The sequence below is a fragment of the Neodiprion virginianus genome, chromosome 3, assembly GCF_021901495.1.
Source record: "Neodiprion virginianus isolate iyNeoVirg1 chromosome 3, iyNeoVirg1.1, whole genome shotgun sequence".
NCBI classification, from domain to species: domain Eukaryota; kingdom Metazoa; phylum Arthropoda; class Insecta; order Hymenoptera; family Diprionidae; genus Neodiprion; species Neodiprion virginianus.
Window position 1 is genome coordinate 35,072,727 of NC_060879.1, and position 22,017 is coordinate 35,094,743.

Consider the following 22,017-nt stretch of genomic DNA (forward strand, 5'->3'; position numbering starts at 1 on the left):
TATATTCAGATACGATTATGGGCAGAATTTTAAGCATCAAGAATTTATGCTTTTTGCATTGGCTCGTTTATCAATGGGTATATTTTTCTATAAAAATTTATTCGGTTCAAATTGCAAACGGTCGTGATTGGTAAAATATCGTTATGCTATCGTAAAGTATCGTAACGACCAGTGATTTTTGTTGTAGATGATGTGATCTGTTTGTGGATAATAGCTGTAACGATTTAAGTGGCAATGATGGATTTACGCGCGACTTTATATCGTCAGAAAAATTGAGAAACATTCTACTGATTGAGGGAAGTTGCGGCTGGTGTACATTCTGTTATTAGATACATAACGTATTCGTATAAAGTGTTTAAGATTATTTAATTATATGTAATATTCAGCATAAGTATGTTGCAGAGTCCTAACTGTGCAGTCGGTTTAAAATTAAAGAAAATAGAATAGACATATCACGTAATTATGCACGATATCGGATTTAATTTATCTTTCTAATTAGCATGTAATACGAAGAGTATATGTATATATATTATATATATATTATAGAGAATAATAATATGAAGAGAATTCTGATATGAAAAAAATATATATATATATTATTATAATAATAATAATTGTCGGATCCGTGAAGTTAATTCGCTTTAGAAATACATATTTTATCATTAAAGTCGGATAAAAACCAGCCTTATTATACGCAATGCATATGATTTTTTTATTTAACCTGCATGATTAAAAATCACGACTAAATTATCGTCTGACTAAATTAGACGTATTTGTATCCACTGATTAATGTCTATGTTATTTATACGCGATTAATACGAGTAGAATTTGGTGAATTTTCTATAACCATGAAATTGTAGAAGTGTGAGCTGGTAACTTTTTTTTATTTCAAGCTACAAATTACAAAGTAAGAAAGATTATCACGCGGCAATCATGCACCTCTGGATTTTTCCTGATCGTCAATGTCGTACATCGCATTTAATTTCCGTACGACGTTCTTTGTTCTGTCGGAAATGAAGTTGTCGACTTGGCCAAGGATGTTCACCATTTGAATCATTCTCTCGAATCCCTTGTTGACCCTTTCCGCTCTTTCCAGTTCCGTCTCCTCTCTTTGAGCCGGAAAAGCTGCCCTGGAACCGAGCACCGTTTTTTGCAGGCTGCCCTCTTTTTCGGCCACAATCGTCGCGAGTTTGTCCAAAACATTTTTGTGCTGCTCCGTGAATTCCGCCGCATCAATGATCGAACAACCAATCTGTGGAAATCATCTCACGCTGAGTAAATTTGTTTTTATTACCGTTAACGTCAAAGGTACTTTTAGTTCATTTTTTCAGAAGCATAAGTTCATCCGATTCTGGCAAATTTCCATCTCTTATTCTTTCTCATCGTCAAGATTACGCGATTCCGTTAATAAACTCAACCTCTACTTACCAATGAAAATGCGATGCAGCCAAGCAGGATACGTGACTGAAAGCAATGAGACGACATGTTCTTTGATTTATCTTTTTCTTAATTCGAAAAGTGACTTTCAGTCCCAACAACTTCCTCGTGGCAGCGTGAAATTTCTTTTCTAGGTATTCTATCTGTTCGCCCACGTCACTGCACGATTTTCCCAAAATACTTTGAGCTTAGAATATTTAGCGTACACCTCAAAATATACAAGTTTCAATCGTGTATTATATTTTCTCCAAGACCTGTAACGTCGCCGCTGAAACGTGTCGGTGAACAAACGCGGCGACTTGTGTCGACGAAAAAATGCGCCACCCAGCAGTTAATAACTCGAGTTTTGTGTGCCACGCCGCGCGTATGCGTTTCATTTCTGCACTTAAAGAAAACATGAGCCACAAAAAATGCTGAGTGTGTACTTACAATTTTCGCGTGAAAACCGAGGTGACGCGTCAGTGATACCATCCCTTCTTTCGCTGCGCTCTATAGAATTCCAGTAACATTTTGCCAATTAGTATCCGATCTCTTAGCGATTTTGGCCGAGAGCATAAGTACCTTTCATAGTCGCTGTGTAATACCTATGGGGGTAAAATTGCAAATGAAAATGTTCCAACAAAGTATTTTGCCCTCCTTCTCTCTTTAAGCACACCATTCGTTTTGCACATAGAAATACACAACTATTGAAGCGTGGTTTATTACTTCACACCTTGAACGAAAGATAAGGAATTTTCATTATGTCTGGGTTCAAAGCAGGCGCTCTGGCCGTCACTTCAGCTGCCCAAAAAATGCACCAGTAAGCCAGTGCGAAAATTTGCAAGCGCATTATTTGAGCTGGATTTTATTGCGGATGAAATCTTATCCATCGTCCAGCTGTGACCTGAATTGGACTTTTAAGTTTTCAATTCAACCGAATGTTGATACGAGTACGGGTTATGTATCGCAAAAACATTGCGCCACGAAACGAAATTCAGGAAATAAATAACGCGCGCCAGTCACGTCCCTGGTAATCAGTTCAACTGTCCAGCTCTCGGTTGAGAAAATAAAAATAAAAATGGAATGTAATACGATGCGTTTGCATCACTCCACAATGTTCCCAAATTACGGCTATTTTTTCACCGTTATTGTCATCTTGGCCGTCTTATCTAATCAGGTAAACAATCATTCCTACTGTACCAATTTATGAAAATTGACAATTCGAAAATTTGGTGATTTTGAAAAATTAACGACGGAGCCTTGCTCCACTAAATCACCTAGCCGCCCTGACTCTGTTGTCGTTAATTTCTCTCATCGCCGGTGAGTTCGAATTTGTTTTCCTGTGCCTGGTATGAACGTATAAGAAATTTCGTTTCTTTAAGCACTGTGTATATATAGGACTGTAATGTGTAGATGGAAGCGAGGATTCAAAAGGGTAAACACACCATCTAAACATTACAGTCCTATATATACACAGTGCTTGAAGAGACGAAATTTCTTATACATGTACCAATTTATCCTGGAGTATCTGTAAAATTTTCATTGTGAAACGTGCGAAATACTGCAAAATATGAGTATATTTAAATCTTGGTCAAATCTTGGAAGTCCGTTGCTGAACGCGACATAAAGAACGTAATTTTGCAAAAAAAATCTATAATCAACTAAAATGAATTCTCTTCTCAGCGAAAGTTTTTCGCTTTTTCAATTTTTTAACGCAACGAAATAAACATACGTGAGTTTTTAACCTCGGCCGACTAAATTTTCTCAGAATTCTGACTGTTTATTGCTTCAGCATTATGTCACGTATACACGGAAGCGGATCTCAAATTTTGCAATTTCGTTATGAGTGTTTGTACGATGAGACACGTAAAAACTCTTCCGTTCCCTTGATTAAAACTCCTCATCAAGCTAGATTGCCCAATCATTCCATATGGCCAAATCACATTTTCATTGTTCTTATTGAGTTAAAACTTTTCGTAGACGCTGGCTAACCCAAAACGAGAGATTAGATGCTGCGGCAAATTACAAACGAATCCTCCGCGTGGTCCTGCAGGACTCAACAAAGTGACCTCACTGATTGTTAGCGCGTTTCTCAAAGCGGCATCCCGTCTTTGGAAATATATACCAGAATGCTTGAAGCCACCTCCACCGATCGTCAAGTTTGCTAATAAAACCAATGAGAATACGAAAAGAAAGCGGCCCATCGATCACGACGCTATCAGCGACGACTTTGACGAATAGCACTAGAAGAATGCTAATAATTTTTTTTCTGGAGTACATAATTAGGTCAAAATTATTGTCAAAAGATATGTTGTCCGAAAAGGAAGTATATAGTTCATTACCATATCCGATACATTTTTTTCAGTTCATTACGTAACAGTTGCCTAAATATTGAGTTTACATAACTTAACCACCGCATCACATGTAATATGACACGATCAAAGGTGTCTTCAATGTATAGTATCAATGTAATATCGTACGTTATTAATAAAAATATATTCTCCCGATCATTCTCGAATGAACGTTTCATTGGTTGTTGCTCTCGTTACAGAGGGAGTTTCAACCGAGACTACTACCTCCACCAAAATTCACTTGAAAATATTTCAGGGGGTGTTGTACTCGATTTCGACGTGGATTTGTACGATTAGATATCTCTAAGTATCCAAGTTCAGCTGTAATACCCTGTTTTGCGTTGCGGTGCACAGCCTCTGATAATAACCAAGATAGAAGACACTTAACGCATTCGGTAAGGACTGACTATAGAATTCCATTAAGTTCCCCAAATTCAGTGCAAGTTTCAAGTCATGGTGGGATGTGGTAAGAAGATACGATGGTTCATGAAAAATCATCGAATTCATCTTGTTCAAGACCAGAATATTTGGACAAAAGACTGTTGCAACACACAGTTGAAGATTAAACTTGGCCTGACGTCAGGACGCATTATTTATCGACAGAAAAGCTTTCAAGCGAAGTTTCCTTCTCTATTTATTGAACAAAATATTTGGAGCATTCGAAAAAATTGGAAAACTGTACGTGTATATAATAAGTTGCATCGAATCGTTACATGTATCAATGTCGTTGGTGGTCATGAAATGGCGGAACAAGGTTTGTCGTATACTTAAAAGGTAAGAGGTATTGAATAAATTCAAAATACATTAGATTATAGTTTATTCGTGAAAATTGATTGATAATCATAGCTGCAAAAACTTTTATTACAGATCAGAATCAGACGGTATTCCATTTGTTCGAGGGTTAACTTGGGACTCTATGATATACGCTTTGTGATTTTCTGCATTCATTTTCAACGAGATTTAGGATTGAAAATCATCGTATAACTTCTAATCTACAATGTAAACTTCAAAGATTTGTCTTTAATCTCTGATATGAGGTCTTTGGCGGCCCCGGCCGTAATCTCAACCACCTTCTTCGGCAGTTTCGGAATATTTTTATAGGCTAGATCGAGTGCCCCGTTGGTAGTCTCCGTAGTCGATTCCGACTGTTTCACTGTAGCACCTGATCCTCCCAGGAATTTGGACACAAGTTGAGAAATTTGACCATTGTTTGCTGGCATATAAGCTGAAATGTTGTCCGTTGCCTTCGTCAGTTTGTTACTGAAATCGTCCCACATCTTTTTCATGTCAGGACCCCCGATCTTCATCTAAAATTAAATCCATCGTTAAACTCTCCGTTCAAAAATACCTCAATTTCCACATATCATGGTACACATCTATTAATTTTTCCTGAAAAACCACGTACCCAACAGACCAAAATTTCGTGCAAATGCCAGTGTTCACAAAGTATTCAATGAATGAATATAACTATGTACTGATACAGTAATACAATTAATATTTACTCGAGGAAACAATTGGTGGAAAGAATATAGTCGTGTCAGTCGAACAATTGTGCGAATCTACCATCAAGTTATAAGTTCAGAGGCCATAGTACTCTTGCTACGTATGCAGTTATTTCATTAGAGTTGTTATCGTTGTTATGACCGCGTCTATCGAGTCCATCATTGATATTCATGCTAGGCTCAGTTTTCGCAAAGTCATCGTAAATTATGGATTCGAGAAAGGTCGAAACATTATTCACAAATTTGCAACGTAATTGGCACGTCTTATCGTTCCAAGATTATTAGGCGTAAGCTTTTTTGGAATTAGGTTAATTGGGTTGCTTATGAAATAATAAACATAATTCAAGTTTTAGTTACACATTCGTTACACATCCCAACTCCAGAAATAATGGTATGAAAAAATTCTTACTCTGTGTAGAAATGGGATCAGAGTTTCGAGAAACCGTTCCAAGTTCAACAGCAGTGTCTGTAAAATGAAGTTTTTATAAGGGTTTCGTTGTGTTTGAAAAGTTGAGCATTGAAAAAACGTTCAAATTCTTCGCAGATGGATGGATGAAGATGACCGAATGGAATTTTCTTTTAGCTTCACGAAACAACTTTCCTCGACGTGCTGAAATGTTATACGATCGCGATGTTCGATTAAGCTAGCACGCGTACGCTAAATTTTTACATGAGAAGAACATTCTCGCTCAAAGTAAGCAACCTCTTTTTCAATCCGCGTGACGAATTGTAAATGCCGGACAGTGAAAAATTGGAATCGGAATCGCGAGCCAAGTACAGGGCGAGCCTCGAGTGCCGGAGATCATTGCTAGATGTTCAGTAAAACTCACATTCTTGGACATCTGTTCGATGTAGCTCTGGACGTTGGTGACGAAGCCCGAGCTGCGTTCCTTCAGAGCTTTGACAACGGCGTCATGGTTGGGGCGAATCAGGACCTCGCGGAGGTCGGTACCAAGCTTCGCGATGCCGGTTTGAGCCTTGGTTATCAATTCGTTCACAGATACGGGGCTGGGAGCACCTGGTTGCGAGGGCACCAGAGAGCTTCGACACGCGCCGAGAGCCAGGGTGAAGACGAACGTCAGAGCGAGAGTCGAACACTTCATATTGCTGGTTTCTAGTCGGAACTGAGTGAACCAAGAGACTAATGCTGGACCCGAGTTTGCAGGATGCTTTTATAGGCCATCCTTATCGACAACGTGGAGGGCTAAGAATGCACTATCCTTAATAGCCCATAACCTGCGCGCCTCTTTGTGCCGAGTCACGGTGTATATTTTTACAAAGTAGAGTTCTAGATATATGGGATCGTTTCCGCTTTTCACTATCAATTTAACGACCGACCCTATCACGTGAAATGGAAACAATCATGGTTCTCGTCCCGCAAACTCATTACGTGACGACTAATTGTCACGTACAAAGTACTGGTTCTGTGATAATGCTCGTTTGGGGTTGCCAAAGTCGTCTCTGAGCTTAGTCAAAAATGGAGTCGTTGAAAATAGTCGATTATACACAATCGACTTTCAAGTGATGACTTTTCGACGTTTTTTCAACTAAATTTAGTATCTGTTGGTAAGATAGCAAATAATTGATAAATAAAGTTCTTCTTTAGAACCCGTCCTAAAGTACCAATCAAAACGCTGTCTTTCAAAATATTATTTCGTCGTACATACTGGTTGTACGGTTAGTCGATAGTCGCTAACCGTCATTTGGTCATTTTCAACACGATAATATTTATGTCGACCTATAAAATATCTTTTATTGATAATTAGTAAAGATTTTCAAAAAATTGACTCAAAACGAAAATTCACTTTCAAAGACGATTAGTCGATTTTGCAAGATTCAAATTCGATCGACAAATCGAAAGTTAGCTTTTCGCGTGACTTTTCCATTCCTATGATCGGTCAGTTAACAAGGGAAGATAGTTCAACTTGTAAATAATAAAAAAATCGGACTTACCAGAATGGCAAATGTCACAATCGGCTTGAATTATACTCGACTCATTTTCAATCGCGTCAACAAGCGAGAATGCTATTTTCATAAAAATACAATTTTTTACCGTTTCATACGAAAGTAAAGAGAATACATATTTGCTCTTACGACACTCCAAGTAGATTTTGAACCATAAACGAGTAATATAGCTCTGGGTAATAAATCATACATAGTATGAAAGTTCGAAACCAAATTTTGAATGTTCGGATGCTCAGAAAGTGACGTCACTCAAAATTTTTTTTCTCCTGACGTCATCGATCTATAGTAATCGTAACGACGAAAATCAGCTAGCCGAATTCCTCAGTCTGGAAACAACCGCGCATTAGAGCGGACGGATGAGAATCGCGATCCGCAGATTTCGAGTACCGGGTTCTCTACCTCCTGGATCCTGCGCTCCGGGTCCGCTTCCTGGTGCAACTCGAGTTCCAGGATTTGCACTCCGTAGTTTTAGCTGTTCAGGTTATTGACCTGGTGACTTTTGACCTTCCGGATTAATTTTCCGTAGTTCTGGCTGTCCAGGTCCTCCACCTGGTGGATCTCGACCTCCAGGACTTGCGCTCCGTAGTTTTGGCTCTCTAGGTCCTTTACCTTGTAGATTTCGACAATTCCGGTTATTGCCGCACGTTTACAGATGAGAACGCTGTTTGGTTTTTTGGTTTCAGATGAACAGAACAGCCGGAATCATGTTAGCCGTCAACCTACGCATGTGTGTATTTCGAACGCTATAAAGTCGATTCCAACCTATATTTTATCTTCAAAAAGTTCTTAGAGACTGTATAAATGTTAATAACTATATTGTAAAAATTCAAAGATGGTGTATCTTCATAGTTCGACATAAAAAATCTACAGGAAAAACAAAAACATAAGACGGTCACACGGTAGTTCCTCGAATCCAGTGGAAGCTTCAATTTACGGTGGGATGTGGTAAGAAGATACGATGGTTTATGAAAAATCATCGAATTTATCTTGATCATGACCAGAATATTTGGTACAGACGAGTAATAAAACACACAGTTAAAAATTAAACGTGGTTTCACGTCATGATGCATTATTTATTGACAGAGAGACTTTCAAAAGAAGTTTCATTCTCTGTTTATTACACAGTATATCTGGAGCATTCGAAAAAATTGGAAAACTGTACGTGTATAAAAGAGGTTACATCGAATTGTTACATGTATCAATGTCGTTGGTGGTCATAAAGTGGCGGAACAAGGCTTTCGGTATACTCGAAAGGTAAGAGGTATTTATTAAATTCAAAATGCATTAGATTACAGTTTATTCGTGAAACTTGATCGATAATCACAGCTATGAAAACTTTTATCAAAGAATAAAATAAGAAAATATTCAATTTGCTGAAGGGTGCATGTGAACCTGATAACTGATCAATAGCGAGAAAACAGGATATGCTCTTTGTGAATTTCTCAAATTATCCATTCATGTTCAACGAGGTTTAGGATCGAATATCGTCGTATGACTTCTAACCTACGATTCATGCTTCGATAATTTCTCTTCAATCTGGGTTTTGAGCTCCTTGGTGGCTTCGACCGTAATCTCAACCGCCTTCTTCGCCAGATTGGAAATATCTTGCTTGATTGGCTCGGCGTCCGTCCTGACAGTCTCCATAACCAATTCCGACTGTTTCACTATAGCGCCCATTCCTTCGAGGAATTTCGACTCAAGTTTGGAAATTTGATCCTTGGCGACTGGAATCTGAGCTGATATGTCTTCCGTGGCCTTGGTCAGTGACATCTTGAAGCCGTCCCACATCTTTCCAATCTCAGGACCCTTGACCTTCAACTGCAAATAATTAAATCCGTCAACAAACTCTCAGTTCTAAAATATCTCAATTTCCACGCAAGATTCTCCACGCTAATTAATCTTTCGTGAATAACCACGTACCCGACAAACCCAAAATTTCGTGCAAACGGTTAGTGTCCGAAGAGTATTTAAGGAATGAATATAACTATGTACCAGTACAGTAATCAAATTATTATTCAAGCGAGCAAATAATTGATCGAAAGAATGTAGTCGTGTCACTCGAACAATTGCGCGAATCTACAATCAAGTTGTAAGTTGAGAGGTCATAGTACTCTCGCTACGTATTGACTTATTTCAGGACAGTTGTTATCGTTGTTATTACTGTGTCTATCGAGTCTATTACTGATAGTCATGCTAGGCTCAGTTTTAGCCAAGTTACAATAAATCGTGTATTCGAGAAAAGTCGGCACGTCATCAACAAATTGGCGACGCAATTGGTACGTTTTATCGTTCCAAGATTAATTCGCGTAAACTTTTTTGAAAATAGCTTAATGAGGTTGCTTGTAAATTAACGAATAGAAGTCAAGTTTTAGTAAAAAATCATCGTATGCAAGCACTTTTACGTTATATATGTACATACTGGATCAGAGTCTTGAGAAACAATTCCAACTTTAAGAGCAATGTCTGTAAAGCGGAGTCTTCGTAAGGCTTGGATTGTGTTTGGAAAGTTGAGGAATGAAAAAAACGTTCAAATTCTCCGGAGAGCGAGGCATGAAGAAAACCGAATGGAATTTTCTTTCAGCCTCACGTTACAACTTTTCTCGACGTGCTGAAATGTTATACGATCGCGGTGTTGGATTAAGCTAGCACGCGTAAGTTAGTATGCTCAATTTTTACATGAAAAGAACGTTCTCGCTCAAAGTAAGCAGCCTCTTTTTCAATCCGCGTGACGAATTGTAAATGCCGGACAGTGAAAAATTGGAATCAGAATCGCGAGCCAAGTACAGGGCAAGCCTCGAGTGCCGGAGATCATTGCTAGATGTTCAGTGAAAACTCACATCCTTGGACATCTGTTCGATGTAGCTCTGGACGTTGGTGACGAAGCCCGAGCTGCGCTCCTTCAGAGCTTTGACAACGGCGTCATGGTTGGGGCGAATCAGGACCTCGTGGAGGTCGGTACCAAGCTTCGCGATGTCGGTTTGAGCCTTGGTTATCAATTCGTTCACAGATACGGGGCTGGGAGCACCTGGTTGCGAGGGCACCGGAGAGCTTCGACACGCGCCGAGAGCCAGGGTGAAGACGAACGTCAGAGCAAGAGTCGAACACTGCATATTGCTGGTTTCTAGTCGGAACTGAGTGAACCAAGAGACTAATGCTGGACCCGAGTTTGCAGGATGCTTTTATAGGCCATCCTTATCGACAACGTGGAGGGCTAAGAATGCACTATCTCTAATACCCCAGAACCCCTCGCGCCTACTTGTGCCGAGTCACTGTCCATGTTTTTTCAAAGTGCAGGTTCAGATTCCTACGATCCTTTCCGCTTCTCGCTATCAAAGTAAAGCCTGACCCTGTCACGTGGAACAAAAGCAAACACGGCTCTCGTAACACAAACTCGGTACGTGACGTCTGCAACGTTGCGTTCAAACTAGTGGTTCTGTGATGGTGATAGTTCAGTCAATAAGGGAAGAAAGTCCACCTGCAGATAAAAAAAAATCTGTGACTTACCATATCGGCAAACGTCGCAATCGGCTTGAATCATGCTCGACTCATTTTCAATCACGTCGATAAACGAGAATTCTATCTACATGAATATTGCAATATTGTAATTCCTTATTGCGACATTTCGCGACCGTCGTTTATAATGTCGACGGTGCGGATAGAATTTTTCACTATTTTACATGACGATAGAGAGAATACTCATTTGCCTTTGCAATACTGTGATTAGATTCTGTACCATAAACGAGAAATATAGATCCGGGTACAGAAAGAAAATTCGTTTTGTAGCTGCAGCGATCAGAAAATCTAATATGAGTCTACCGATCTTCTTTATTGTGGTCACGTGTATGAAAATATATTCTTTTGTAACAATTACAATGATTTGACGTTGGTGCAACAATAAATTGATGTTGAGCCGTTATTCAACTAAAAGAGTGTAGTGAAATAAACGGACAGATTTAATGTTTCTATAACTAAAACATGCATTATTGTCAACTATAAGCACGCTGAATATTAACATGTACCAAGTTTTCTTGTAATTGCAGTGATATTTAATCTGTTATTGTAACAATACCCGCATTTTACCAGAAGTTTCTAGTAATTATACCAAATGGATTTTTTCTCAGTGCATCTATCGCGTTTTGGGAGTTCGAAATTAATTCTCCATTCTTCTCTCGACACCCTGTAAATTAAACTGGTCCGAAAGAAGGGTCTATTTTTTTTTCAAAATCACACGGTTAATAATTGTAGGTAGAGGAAATAAGACGTCTGTTATCATTTGAGCCCTTACAAAATTCAGAAATAACTAAAGTTATTTGTTCGTGTTAATTAAATGGAAAATGGAAAATTACGTTTATGAACCACGAAATATTAATATCAAGAGCTCTAATTACAGCAGGCGTCTTATTTCCTCTTCCTACAACTACTAAGCATGTGACTTTGAATAAATAGCTCATTTTTTTAAACTAGTCTACTGTAGATAGCAGAACCGACAATTGTTACGAACAACAAGAGTGCACTTAGACCTTCAAATAAGCATGGAATATTTCCTGTAGTGTTTAATCATCGTCTAGAATAAACTGCTCGCACACTGCGTATAATTATACCATTGTTCGTTGAAGCCAAAACTCGAATGTAATCTGGCCATTATAAACGGCGATTCAATTAGTGCTGATTCAGGCAAACTCAAAGTTTCACTACATAATATTTGCTCGGTATACTGTTGCACAAGTTTACGCCTTCCTACTTATTTTTATCAGAGACAAATTTTCATCTGAAATAGGTGCGATTCGATTGCAACAATTTCTATAACCTGACGTTCCTACCCATCGAATTCACTGTTGCGCAATTTTCCATAAAATGATCTCCTTTCCATACAGCTTCCGGCAACGCGCTCTTGTCTCCAGATCGAACGACGGATGTGGCATTGAAGTACAACAAGTAGTTTGATTCGGACCAACCACAATTACAGGGCAGAAATTCGAAAGGCCAGTAGGTGATCAGCAGATGTGCGACATTCCGGCTAGCTGTGACCTCGGAAATTTTGTAATCGGGACAGCGTTGCTGGCCGAATTGGAAATTCTTCGGGCAGAAAATGAGTACGTTATACTCTAATTGCATAAACTCATTGCAACGATGCTGCCGACTACGGAACGTTATTTATCTTCGAAGAACAGTCCGAATGACAAAGATTCTATTATTGACTTGTATGAAGTTCACGATACTTTGTCACGATCTTACCAACGCAAACAAGAGCGTCCAAAGTCCACTGATAATATACATAAATGACCACGAATTTAGCTGGCCATTGTTTTCGAGTTTAGCCGCATTGTTTATACAATGCCCGACGCAACAAGTATCGTATATTTTTATCGGAACTGAAACGCTATACTTCGTTTAATGCGAAGATTTTTTACATTCGTTTCTACAGACGATCATACACGTGGCGACTTGACCCAGGGTCGAGGATATTGCTCGATAACGTTGATAAAAATACATACCGTTATCGAATCTCAACTTTCTGATCGAGTACATAAATCTACTGACGAAGTATCATTTTTCCTGTCGGATTATTATCCAGTTCAGTTCGAATTATACACATATTATGATTGCTCGTAAATTTGACATTTTTAAACAATAATTTCACTGCGTTTACAGATTTATAAATATCGTTTGCAATGTTACGCAGTATTGAAAATAGAATGAAGGAAATGGCTATACGTGATTTAGGTTACAGCGACGGATGAACGCATACTCAATTTTACATATTCGAATATCTCATTCAGTTTATTTAACATCAGCTACACATTCGAGTTCTGAAAAATATCTAATACTTTCCGTTGAAAGTAACTACTATTACATTTTAATATTAATTGGTAAATTTTTAGATGACTCGTGGAGACTCGCGTGCTATTCTTGATTTACTGTTTCCCTGCTTCAGATCCCTCTGTTTTGGGAATTATTGTAGCCACGCCTTCATTAATTTTCTCCTGTATATTGTGGGCTATTTCTCGAACCGCTTCACCGGCTTTTGTAACCTCATCACTGCGAAGGAATTTATCGGTTTTCTCTATTAAGTCGTGTATTGACTGATTCACAAAAGTCGCTACTGTATCAACCACGTTGGGCGGTTGCTCGTCTTTGTCCGGGACTGGGGTTGCCTAAAAAAATATTAAAACAAATCATATGTAGAAATAGTTTCCCAAGGAATTTCGATATCAAGATAGCATTATAGACTATACAGTTTTTTTTTTTTTTTTTTTTTTTTTTTTGTTGACTGAAAATTTTCTTATATTTATTCTGCAGGTTGTATGCATTCCTCACAATGAATCTCAATTTGGAAGGTGACGCAAAACATCGCAAAAACTTTCGGGATAGGCAGTAATTGTTTTTAAACTAAATATCGCAAAACTTCGTACGATAATCGTTGCGGAAAAGAGAGATGGAAAAGTGACCGTTGCTATACTACCCTCCGTTCGATACAATTAAAACTTTGTCAAAATATTTTTAGCAATTTTCTGATTAATCCAATTTAACAACATAAAAATCGAATCTGATTTGTGAGGCATTTAACAAAAAACCAAAATCTTATCAAGAGTATACTGAGAGAAAAATTTGCAAGTATAGTTGAAATATTATAGTCGTGCCGATAATTTTAACGGTGAAATATACTCAAATTATCGTTTGGCGCACTTTAAACACAATATCAATTTTACCATACACTTATAGTTGATGCAAGGACGTCAAAGGGACTATAATAATACTACAATTAACTATATTTTTGTTCTCAATGTTCACCATGTATAAATGTTCATCAGAATTATTTTGGTATCGTGCCGTGAGCTTCGTTCTATAATCTTCGACAGTACAGAGTATAGCTCAATTATCTAATTTATAATCAACTATTTATGGATAAAAATTTGGACCACACGACATGATTCGTGCAACTTTTGGCAGAATTGAATGCACCATACATAGTTTGACTCGACTTAAATATGGTTAACGCTAATACAGTAATTATTCAGACAAGATCATACGAACATAGTTTCAACGACTATACATACACTGTTGAAAATATTTAAAAATCTACGACACATTTACAACACATAAGTGTAGTTGTAAGTGTAGAATTATCTACGAGTTCCTTATCTATTTTTTTTCATTCCACAGTTTTACTATACATTTACGACGAAGCTACTCAACTCGTATAATAAAGTTAACAAACTGTAATCTAAAATTTCTGTATTGAATTTCCAAATTATAAATCGAGTAACGATAAGTTTATCACGTTTATCGCACTAATGTTTAAACATGATCAGATCTTCATTATTGTACCGTTAACCATACAACTTTTGTCAGATGTAACGATAAATTCATAGTTCGGAACAACATAATGCAACAAGTTCTATTAACTATAAATTCGTATTGTCCCCTCAACACACTATTTTTTATAGTAAAGTCAACCACATTTTTCTCTGAGTATAATAAGGAAATGAACTGTACGTAGACGATAAATTATTTGCAACTTAATTGTAGAAGCGAGTTTACCTGCAGTACGTAGACGAAGCAGACCACCAAAAGGGCGACGAAGAAAATGCGAGACATTTTGAGACAATGCTTGATTTCTGTTCTAGCCGGAGTCCAACGATTAACTGAACAGCCTAAAGAACGAGTTGTGACTAAGTCGACTTCGTAGAGGTCAGAGGTTGCGGAGACATCAGCAGATCTACAGCGCAGACGTACAGCCAATTATTCATCGGTCACGCCGAATTCGGCAAAGGAAATCTCGCAAGCTCAGCTTTCCCTTACTCATCATTGGTTGCTTTTGAATCTCGACCTTTTTCAGAAGCTTTATCTTTTTTGATTTCGACTCATATATACAGCTTTACTTTCCTCCGTCTTCTCCGTACTTTTTTCCCCGTATTGGAAGAAAGTAATCATATATTATCATTATATGCACGAAGCGTAATAATTTTGCGTTATGTAACTGAATAATAATCTAATTAATGTAATATTTTCTGATTATGAACCCAAGTCGAGGCCACAAAGTAACATTCAATCGTTTTTTACACTTCGACGAGATAAATTTAGTACAGCATGTGGAAGTCTAAATATTCTCCAATCTATAATTTGCTAGATACCATTTTCTCAAATGGAAATATTTCGCCATGATTTTCAAGACAGGCAGATTATTTTAGAAAATTCATTCTTAATACGACTTCATGCCTATGAATACTTCCAGCGAAGATTTGTTCCTATAATAATCTTAAATAATGTGAAAGCTACAGTCATCACTTTTTTAAAATAACTACGAATAAAAATTTGCATAACAGTGACAATCCCATTATTTTCAAGTAAGTTTTTGAGTACATGTGTATAATGAGATATGGGATATATTATTTCTCTTTCGAATTTCGTTAAAAATTAGCAGTCTGTTCGGAAAAAACTAGCAATACCTCATGAATAATCAGTGTATACTACGCCACAGTTATTAGTGTTAAGTTTACGTTGCAAACAAAAGAATTCTTCGTTTATCTCGACAGGAACCGAAAATATTTACACAACCTGGAAAATGGCTTTGCTAGAAATCACCCTGAAAGATGTTTTTAAAATGATTAATAGAACACTGAGCTATATACAGGAGGGTAAGTAAGAACAATTGATGTTTAACAATGCTTTATCGAAATCATTCGCAGATATAACAATATTGATTTATGATTTTTGTAATCACATTTCACTTTTGACACAGTTTGTTCAATTTGCTGGGGGATTTTCTATAGGTGTCACGGACATCTCCCGCTTTCTCGCTCTGTTCAATTCTGCCTTTGTACCAGAGAATATGGTGTCCAAAACGCCAAGAAACAATTCCAGGATCGGTCGATTTTGTTGCTCGAAATTACTGTCGGGACTGGCCTTCTTTTCCGGACGTCTTTTGGGAAGCTCGATCGAATCCTCGGAACTCCATGAATCGGCAAAGATAGAAGCGATAATACACGATATTGCAACGATCAAAATACAATAACGATGAAAGGCCATCATTGTCTGACCTGTAGATTAAACGATCGATCAGTCGTTGAAACAAGCTTCAACGGTATTATCCAACTTTCGCTGACTGAACGGTCTATAAGGAACTGCTTACCTTGAAGAAGCATTATTATTACCGTATTGTATCCAAAGAGCTAATTCAGCACATTTTTTTCCATGCCAATATTTCAACGTTCCAAGAAGGCACACTTTGCTCAACAGCTTATTAAACCAAATTCTTATAATCGTATGGAATATTTCTCCGAATTTAGGGTATACGCATCTATTCATACGTATAAAACGTCATACGAAGTTGAAACTGCGGTAAGAGATAGTAGAGAAATGACTATTTCCAATGTCGTTTAGAAATAGTCGACGCCGTGGTTAAAAACAGGCAACACGTACAATAATATTACTATACTTATAATTATGTTATAGGTAACGCAGGTTCCAAGATGAAAGGGATGAGAACAATAATTGTTTTTACACATCTGCAATAAAATTCATATACACTTCTTTAATTACAGCTATATACATTTATTCATTATCTAATCTGCAGAAGGAACAATATACCAGTAACGTAAGACGTCTGTCGTGTCAAAATACAAGCTTGTCCTTCTGTTTCAACTCTTATGCCAGTTATAGCATAACAAATTATAATAATCGTCAATTTTTACGTATCACAAGGCATAACTCAAGACTAGAAGAGCGTCGATGAAGGTGCGATCTTGCTTCGAAAAGTTGTCCTCATGCACGGTCCAAATTCTCTTCGCGTTTGCAAATCCTTCTGCCAGATCAGCCAAGTTTGTAATATGAAAAGTCACGGGGCTGCAGAGGTCCTGAATTGTGGCCAGAAGAGCATCCCCGTTGTTAGTCTGAATGGCCACAGCATCTCCAGACTGAAGATTCTGTCCATTCAGCGCTGAAACTACGTTTGATCGTGGTAGCCTTACGTATGTAGATCCCAACACCCGATCTGTTTGCGAAATCGAGCTTGCTGTAGAGATTTTACTCAACTCTGTCTTCACTGTTTTCAGAATACCGATCAGCTCTTGCGATTTTACTGAGCTGGAATTCGAATTTAAGCCGGAACTTAACTGTGAGAGTAATGACGCTAGAGTAAGGGATAAATCGGATATGGTATTATTATTATTCGTGTATCTAAACGTGCCAGATTTGATCGTATCTTGACTGCCGTCAGAATTTGTCTTAAACTTAGCTGACTGAATAGAATAAGTCCCAGTCCTAACGGTGCCCGATGCCGAATCTGTTTGTGTGAGAGTCCCTGTCCCAACGGTGTTCAACTCTCCGGAATAGGACTTGACTCGAATCAAGTGATCGTCGAACACGAATTGTGCCCCATTTATGATAGCAAGCGTTGAATCGGTGCTGATTGAATTCGTACTGATGTACGAAGAATTTACGTAAATAAGGCCAGCGGTCTTCAGGTTCAAACTTCCGTCAGAATTATTAGTCTTAGAGGCCTCCTGGATCAGGTAAGTTCCTGCAGTATACTCGTTTGTGTTCGGGTCCTTGATGTTGTAAACTCCCGTTCCAACCAGTCCGTTGCTCTCGGGTGTTGCAAAGATATGATCGTCGAATAGAAAGTATCCACCGTTACTCAACGGGCTGGGCTCTTCGACGAGAGATATAGTACAGAATTTGGTCACGTACATGATTCCGGATTTGATCGTGTCAGTACTGCCGTCCGAATTGTATTTAGAAACGCTCGTCTCAACGACGAAGTTTCCAGTCACAGAGTTACCAGTTTTGGGATTAGTCAGAGTGTACGTTCCATCTTCCGTCACCATGGAAGCTCCGCTATCGTCGACGGTTACGCTCACATTATCATGGATCTCAAAGTTGGCTGGGTCTGAGATGTTCGTAGTCAGGCAGAAAGCATCATTGGGCAAGTTAACGGTAAATGTGCCCGACTCAACCACGTCGATTTCGCCCGGCGAACTCGACGTTGCTGAATAGTCGTTTACTTCAACATTTCCAGACCAAAAAACGTTTGTCACAGGGTCCGTGAAACTGAACCTCCCAGTTTTAGTAACGTTCACAACGTTCCCTTCGGAATCCAACTGTGGTACCATGTGCTGGTCCAATATAAAAGCCGCACCATCGATTATTATAGTTGTAGGATCAACACCATGAACCGTAGAATCATTCGTCGAAGTTAAGGAATTTACAATCGGAACAGACGAAGACGCTGGCACATTTCCGGAAGTGACTAGGCCTGAGTTGTTCGTGGAAGAACTTTGAGTAACTGGATTCTCTGGGTTAAGAATGTTCACAAGGAGATTTATAGTTTTGATTAATGTCGCCAAAGACGTGGTAGAGTTATCGGCGGCGGATCCTATACGGTTGTCAATAGACGAACTGTAGGTTGTGGTGGATGAACTGCTGGTGATAGTAGGCGAACCGCTCGTTGTAGTATGCCATTCGCTGGTTGAAATGGGCGAACCGCTGGATGTGGTAGACGAACTGTTGGTTGTGTTGTATGAACCGCTAGTGATATCAGGTGAACTACTCATTGTAGTAGGCCACTCGCTGGTTATAGTAGGTGAACCGCTCGTTGTGGTAGGCGAATCGATGGTTGTGGTATCCGAACTGTTGGTTATGGTGGATGAACCGCTGGTGATAGTGGGTGAACTGCTCGTTGTGGTAGGCGAATCGATGGTTGTGGTAGCCGAACTGTTGGTTGTGGTGGATGAACCGCTGGTGATAGTAGGTGAAGTGCTCGTTGTAGTAGGCCACTCGCTGGTTGAAATAGACGGATCGCTGGATGTGGTAGACGAACTGTTGGTTGTGGTGGATGAACCGCTGGTGATAGTAGGTGAACTGCTCGTTGTAGTAGGCCACTCGCTGGTTGAAATAGGCAAACCGCTGGATGTGGTAGACGAACTGTTGGTTGTGGTGGATGAACCGCTGGTGATAGTAGGTGAACTGCTCGTTGTGGTAGGCGAATCGATGGTTGTGGTAGCCGAACTGTTGGTTGTGGTGGATGAACCGCTGGTGATAGTAGGTGAACTGCTCGTTGTAGTAGGCCACTCGCTGGTTGAAATAGGCAAACCGCTGGATGTGGTAGACGAACTGTTGGTTGTGGTGGATGAACCGCTGGTGATAGTAGGTGAACTGCTCGTTGTGGTAGGCGAATCGATGGTTGTGGTAGCCGAACTGTTGGTTGTGGTGGATGAACCGCTGGTGATAGTAGGTGAACTGCCCGTTGTGGTAGGCGAATCGATGGTTGTGGTAGCCGAACTGTTGGTTGTGGTGGATGAACCGCTGGTGATAGTAGGTGAACTGCTCATTGTAGCTAAAATGTTGCTACTCTGTTTATTAAATTTTGTGATATCCGTAGACCCGTCAAGATTGTTGATTGTTATGATATTCTGAACCACATAAGTATCAGATATTGTCACGCCAGTAGTGGGATTTGTTCGATTGAATTTACCAGTGGTAACTGGGCTAGTTTGCCCGAGGGGGTTCATAACATAAGTCGTGTGCTCCTTGAATACCACATTTTCTCCAGCTGTATCCTCGTCACCATCAACATACAATATCGCAGTTATCGTCGTATCGTCGGATCCATCAGGATTTGTTATGCTGGTCATCTGCTGAACCACGGTAGTCCCTGACTCGTATTTTCCAGTTTCAGGATCTGTAATTTCGACAACCCCAGTACCAAGGTTGCCATTGTAATCTGATTCGTTGAAGATATGATAACTGATCAGGGAATAGTCACCGCTGCCAAGAGTGGAAAGTACATCACTCGATGATGTAGAATCTGAATCCTGTACAGCCAGTACTCCTGACTTGATTATTTCCTTACTACCGTCAGCATTCAATTTGAATATACTGTTTTCAACGACAAAGGTCCCAGATACAAAAGCACCAGTAACGGGATCCGTCAAAGTGTATGTACCGATGTCATTTACCGTCGGGCTCCCGTCATCAGAGGTCCCCGTAACGATAGTTTCTTGTACCGTGTAATGTGCTCGCCTTTTGATCCGCGGTGCAGTAGACAAATTGGAGGTAGCCTGTGGTAGATACGTCGTGCACACCCCAGATCTTTCATAAACAGTAATCCCATCGTCAGCAGAATCAACTGTCATATTCTGAACGCCGTACGACCCAGACCACGAGATCTTCGTGTTAGGGTCCGTGAACTTGTACGTTCCACTGCGCACGCTTTTGAGGACGTTTCCACCCGAATCTTTCAGTTCCAGAACCTGCTCTTTGATGATAAAGTTTTCTCCATTACTAACTATGACCGTTGCGTCGTAGAGCGGAACTGGATTGCTTGTATCACTGGGGGCAGGATCTAAAGCGCCTAAAATAATTGAGACATCGTCTTGTGGCGTGTTGCTCAACAATGCGATGAGCATTTCAACTGCACCCACTGGATTCGTCTGTGAAGACTCATTCACGGATTTCAGCAAATCGTCAACCTTTTGCAGAGTTGAAAGAGTGGTTTTGCTTGGGTCCGAGGAAGTGGGCACATCTCCAGCCGATGAGTTTTCAGACTTTGCAAGGTTTAGGAAAATTTGAATCGCCAATTTTACGAGTTTCGTATTATCACCAAATATGGATTTCGCTAACTGGCTAATATCGACAAGATACTCTGATTCCAGAGTTTCGAGGTCGGCTGTATCGAACGGCAGACTCTGAGAACTCACCACGACAGCTGTCGGGTCCGTTTGGATCAGAACGTTGTATAGTGCTTCTTCAAAATTTATAATCGAATTATAGATGTTCCCAGCCCTGACATTGGCGTCCTCTTGAATAGCCTGTTTTACAATAGCAACATTCTGCCGCACAACATCTATGATATCACATCCAGAACCTCCTCCAGATACTACCGCCTTCACCACGGCTTCCACCAAATTCGAGAGTAGGTATTGCAGCTTTTCGGAGTTGTCGTTTTGAACCACTGTTACAACCGATGTTTCCAGGTCATTCAAGGTACTGCAAATTGCCGAAAGTGAGATTTGACTCTGCCCAGTCAACGCCAGGGTCAATGATGTAATCCAATCGGTTACCGCATCTGTCACATTACTCGGTGCATCAGTAGCCTCCAATTCTCTATTCAACACAATCGCTTTGCTGCACAGGTTCGGCAGCTCAGCATTACGGAGCTGTCCAGTGACAATATTGGTGATCGTTTTGTAGAGAGCATCCAATGCTGTATTTACAACCCTTGCACTTCTTCGATTCATAAAACTAGAAACCAGACCCTTGACATTATTGTACTGAATAGTTAAAGCGTTGATCGTGACATCAGAAATAGCTAGTGAGGCCGATGGATGATTAGCTACGCTGACACTGTTTGAATTGATAGTTCCAAGTTGGGTGATCAAGTTTTGAAAGAGGACAGCGACTTGATCATCACGTGCTCTGTTAGTCGAAGTGTCGACTGAGGGTGAGGCTGCGCCGATACTTGGAACATTGTACGAGTAAGTCGGACTGGATGAAGACAGCTGGTTGAGTAGAAACTTAGCCTGGTTCAGCAACTTTTGCTTTTCAATCACTGAGCTATCCGTGGATGCCAAACTCGAAGGATTTGAGTTCACGTACGGTGCTAGCCATTGTGCACAGTAGGATGGTGCAGCAAGAGTACCGTCCAGCCATAAAATTGTGAAAAGCAGGACACAGAAAGAAGTTATGCTCCCCTTAATTTTCCTCATGACGAGACAGAGATTCACTGAGGATTGGAATAAAAAACAAGCTTCATATAGTCCATTTGCGAAATTGGCAGAAAG

At 39.6% G+C, this 22,017-nt stretch overlaps 4 protein-coding genes across 6 annotated transcripts; all 4 read right to left on the reverse strand.

Annotated features, from left to right (window-relative positions):
- Positions 1 to 65: 65 nt before the first annotated feature.
- On the reverse strand, positions 66 to 3,651 carry LOC124300505 (uncharacterized). 2 transcript variants are annotated; one of them, XM_046754693.1, is made up of 5 exons: positions 3,409 to 3,651; positions 1,999 to 2,021; positions 1,867 to 1,926; positions 1,429 to 1,464; positions 66 to 1,252 (listed from the first exon to the last, which is right to left on the reverse strand). In XM_046754693.1, exons 3-5 carry the CDS (start codon positions 1,906 to 1,908, stop codon positions 932 to 934), a joined length of 399 nt encoding a protein of 132 aa, XP_046610649.1. In that variant the 5' UTR covers positions 1,909 to 1,926; positions 1,999 to 2,021; positions 3,409 to 3,651; the 3' UTR covers positions 66 to 931. The 2 variants fall into 2 exon arrangements, with proteins under 2 accessions (XP_046610649.1, XP_046610648.1); XM_046754692.1 differs by having other exon boundaries at positions 1,867 to 2,021; positions 3,409 to 3,650.
- A 925-nt stretch (positions 3,652 to 4,576) lies between these two features.
- On the reverse strand, positions 4,577 to 6,501 carry LOC124300502 (uncharacterized). 2 transcript variants are annotated; one of them, XM_046754687.1, is made up of 3 exons: positions 6,100 to 6,501; positions 5,679 to 5,735; positions 4,577 to 5,074 (listed from the first exon to the last, which is right to left on the reverse strand). In XM_046754687.1, the coding sequence occupies exons 1-3, from the start codon at positions 6,370 to 6,372 to the stop codon at positions 4,760 to 4,762; spliced, it is 645 nt and encodes a 214-aa protein (XP_046610643.1). In that variant the 5' UTR covers positions 6,373 to 6,501; the 3' UTR covers positions 4,577 to 4,759. The 2 variants fall into 2 exon arrangements, with proteins under 2 accessions (XP_046610643.1, XP_046610644.1); XM_046754688.1 differs by lacking the exon at positions 5,679 to 5,735.
- Positions 6,502 to 8,269: 1,768 nt separating this feature from the next.
- On the reverse strand, positions 8,270 to 10,648 carry LOC124300504 (uncharacterized). The gene is made up of 2 exons (XM_046754690.1): positions 10,072 to 10,648; positions 8,270 to 9,052 (listed from the first exon to the last, which is right to left on the reverse strand). Exons 1-2 carry the CDS (start codon positions 10,342 to 10,344, stop codon positions 8,738 to 8,740), a joined length of 588 nt encoding a protein of 195 aa, XP_046610646.1. The 5' UTR covers positions 10,345 to 10,648; the 3' UTR covers positions 8,270 to 8,737.
- A 6,106-nt stretch (positions 10,649 to 16,754) lies between these two features.
- LOC124300492 (serine-rich adhesin for platelets-like) lies at positions 16,755 to 21,971 on the reverse strand. The gene has a single exon (XM_046754667.1). The coding sequence runs from the start codon at positions 21,940 to 21,942 to the stop codon at positions 16,933 to 16,935; it is 5,010 nt and encodes a 1,669-aa protein (XP_046610623.1). The 5' UTR covers positions 21,943 to 21,971; the 3' UTR covers positions 16,755 to 16,932.
- Between the last annotated feature and the right edge of the window lie 46 nt (positions 21,972 to 22,017).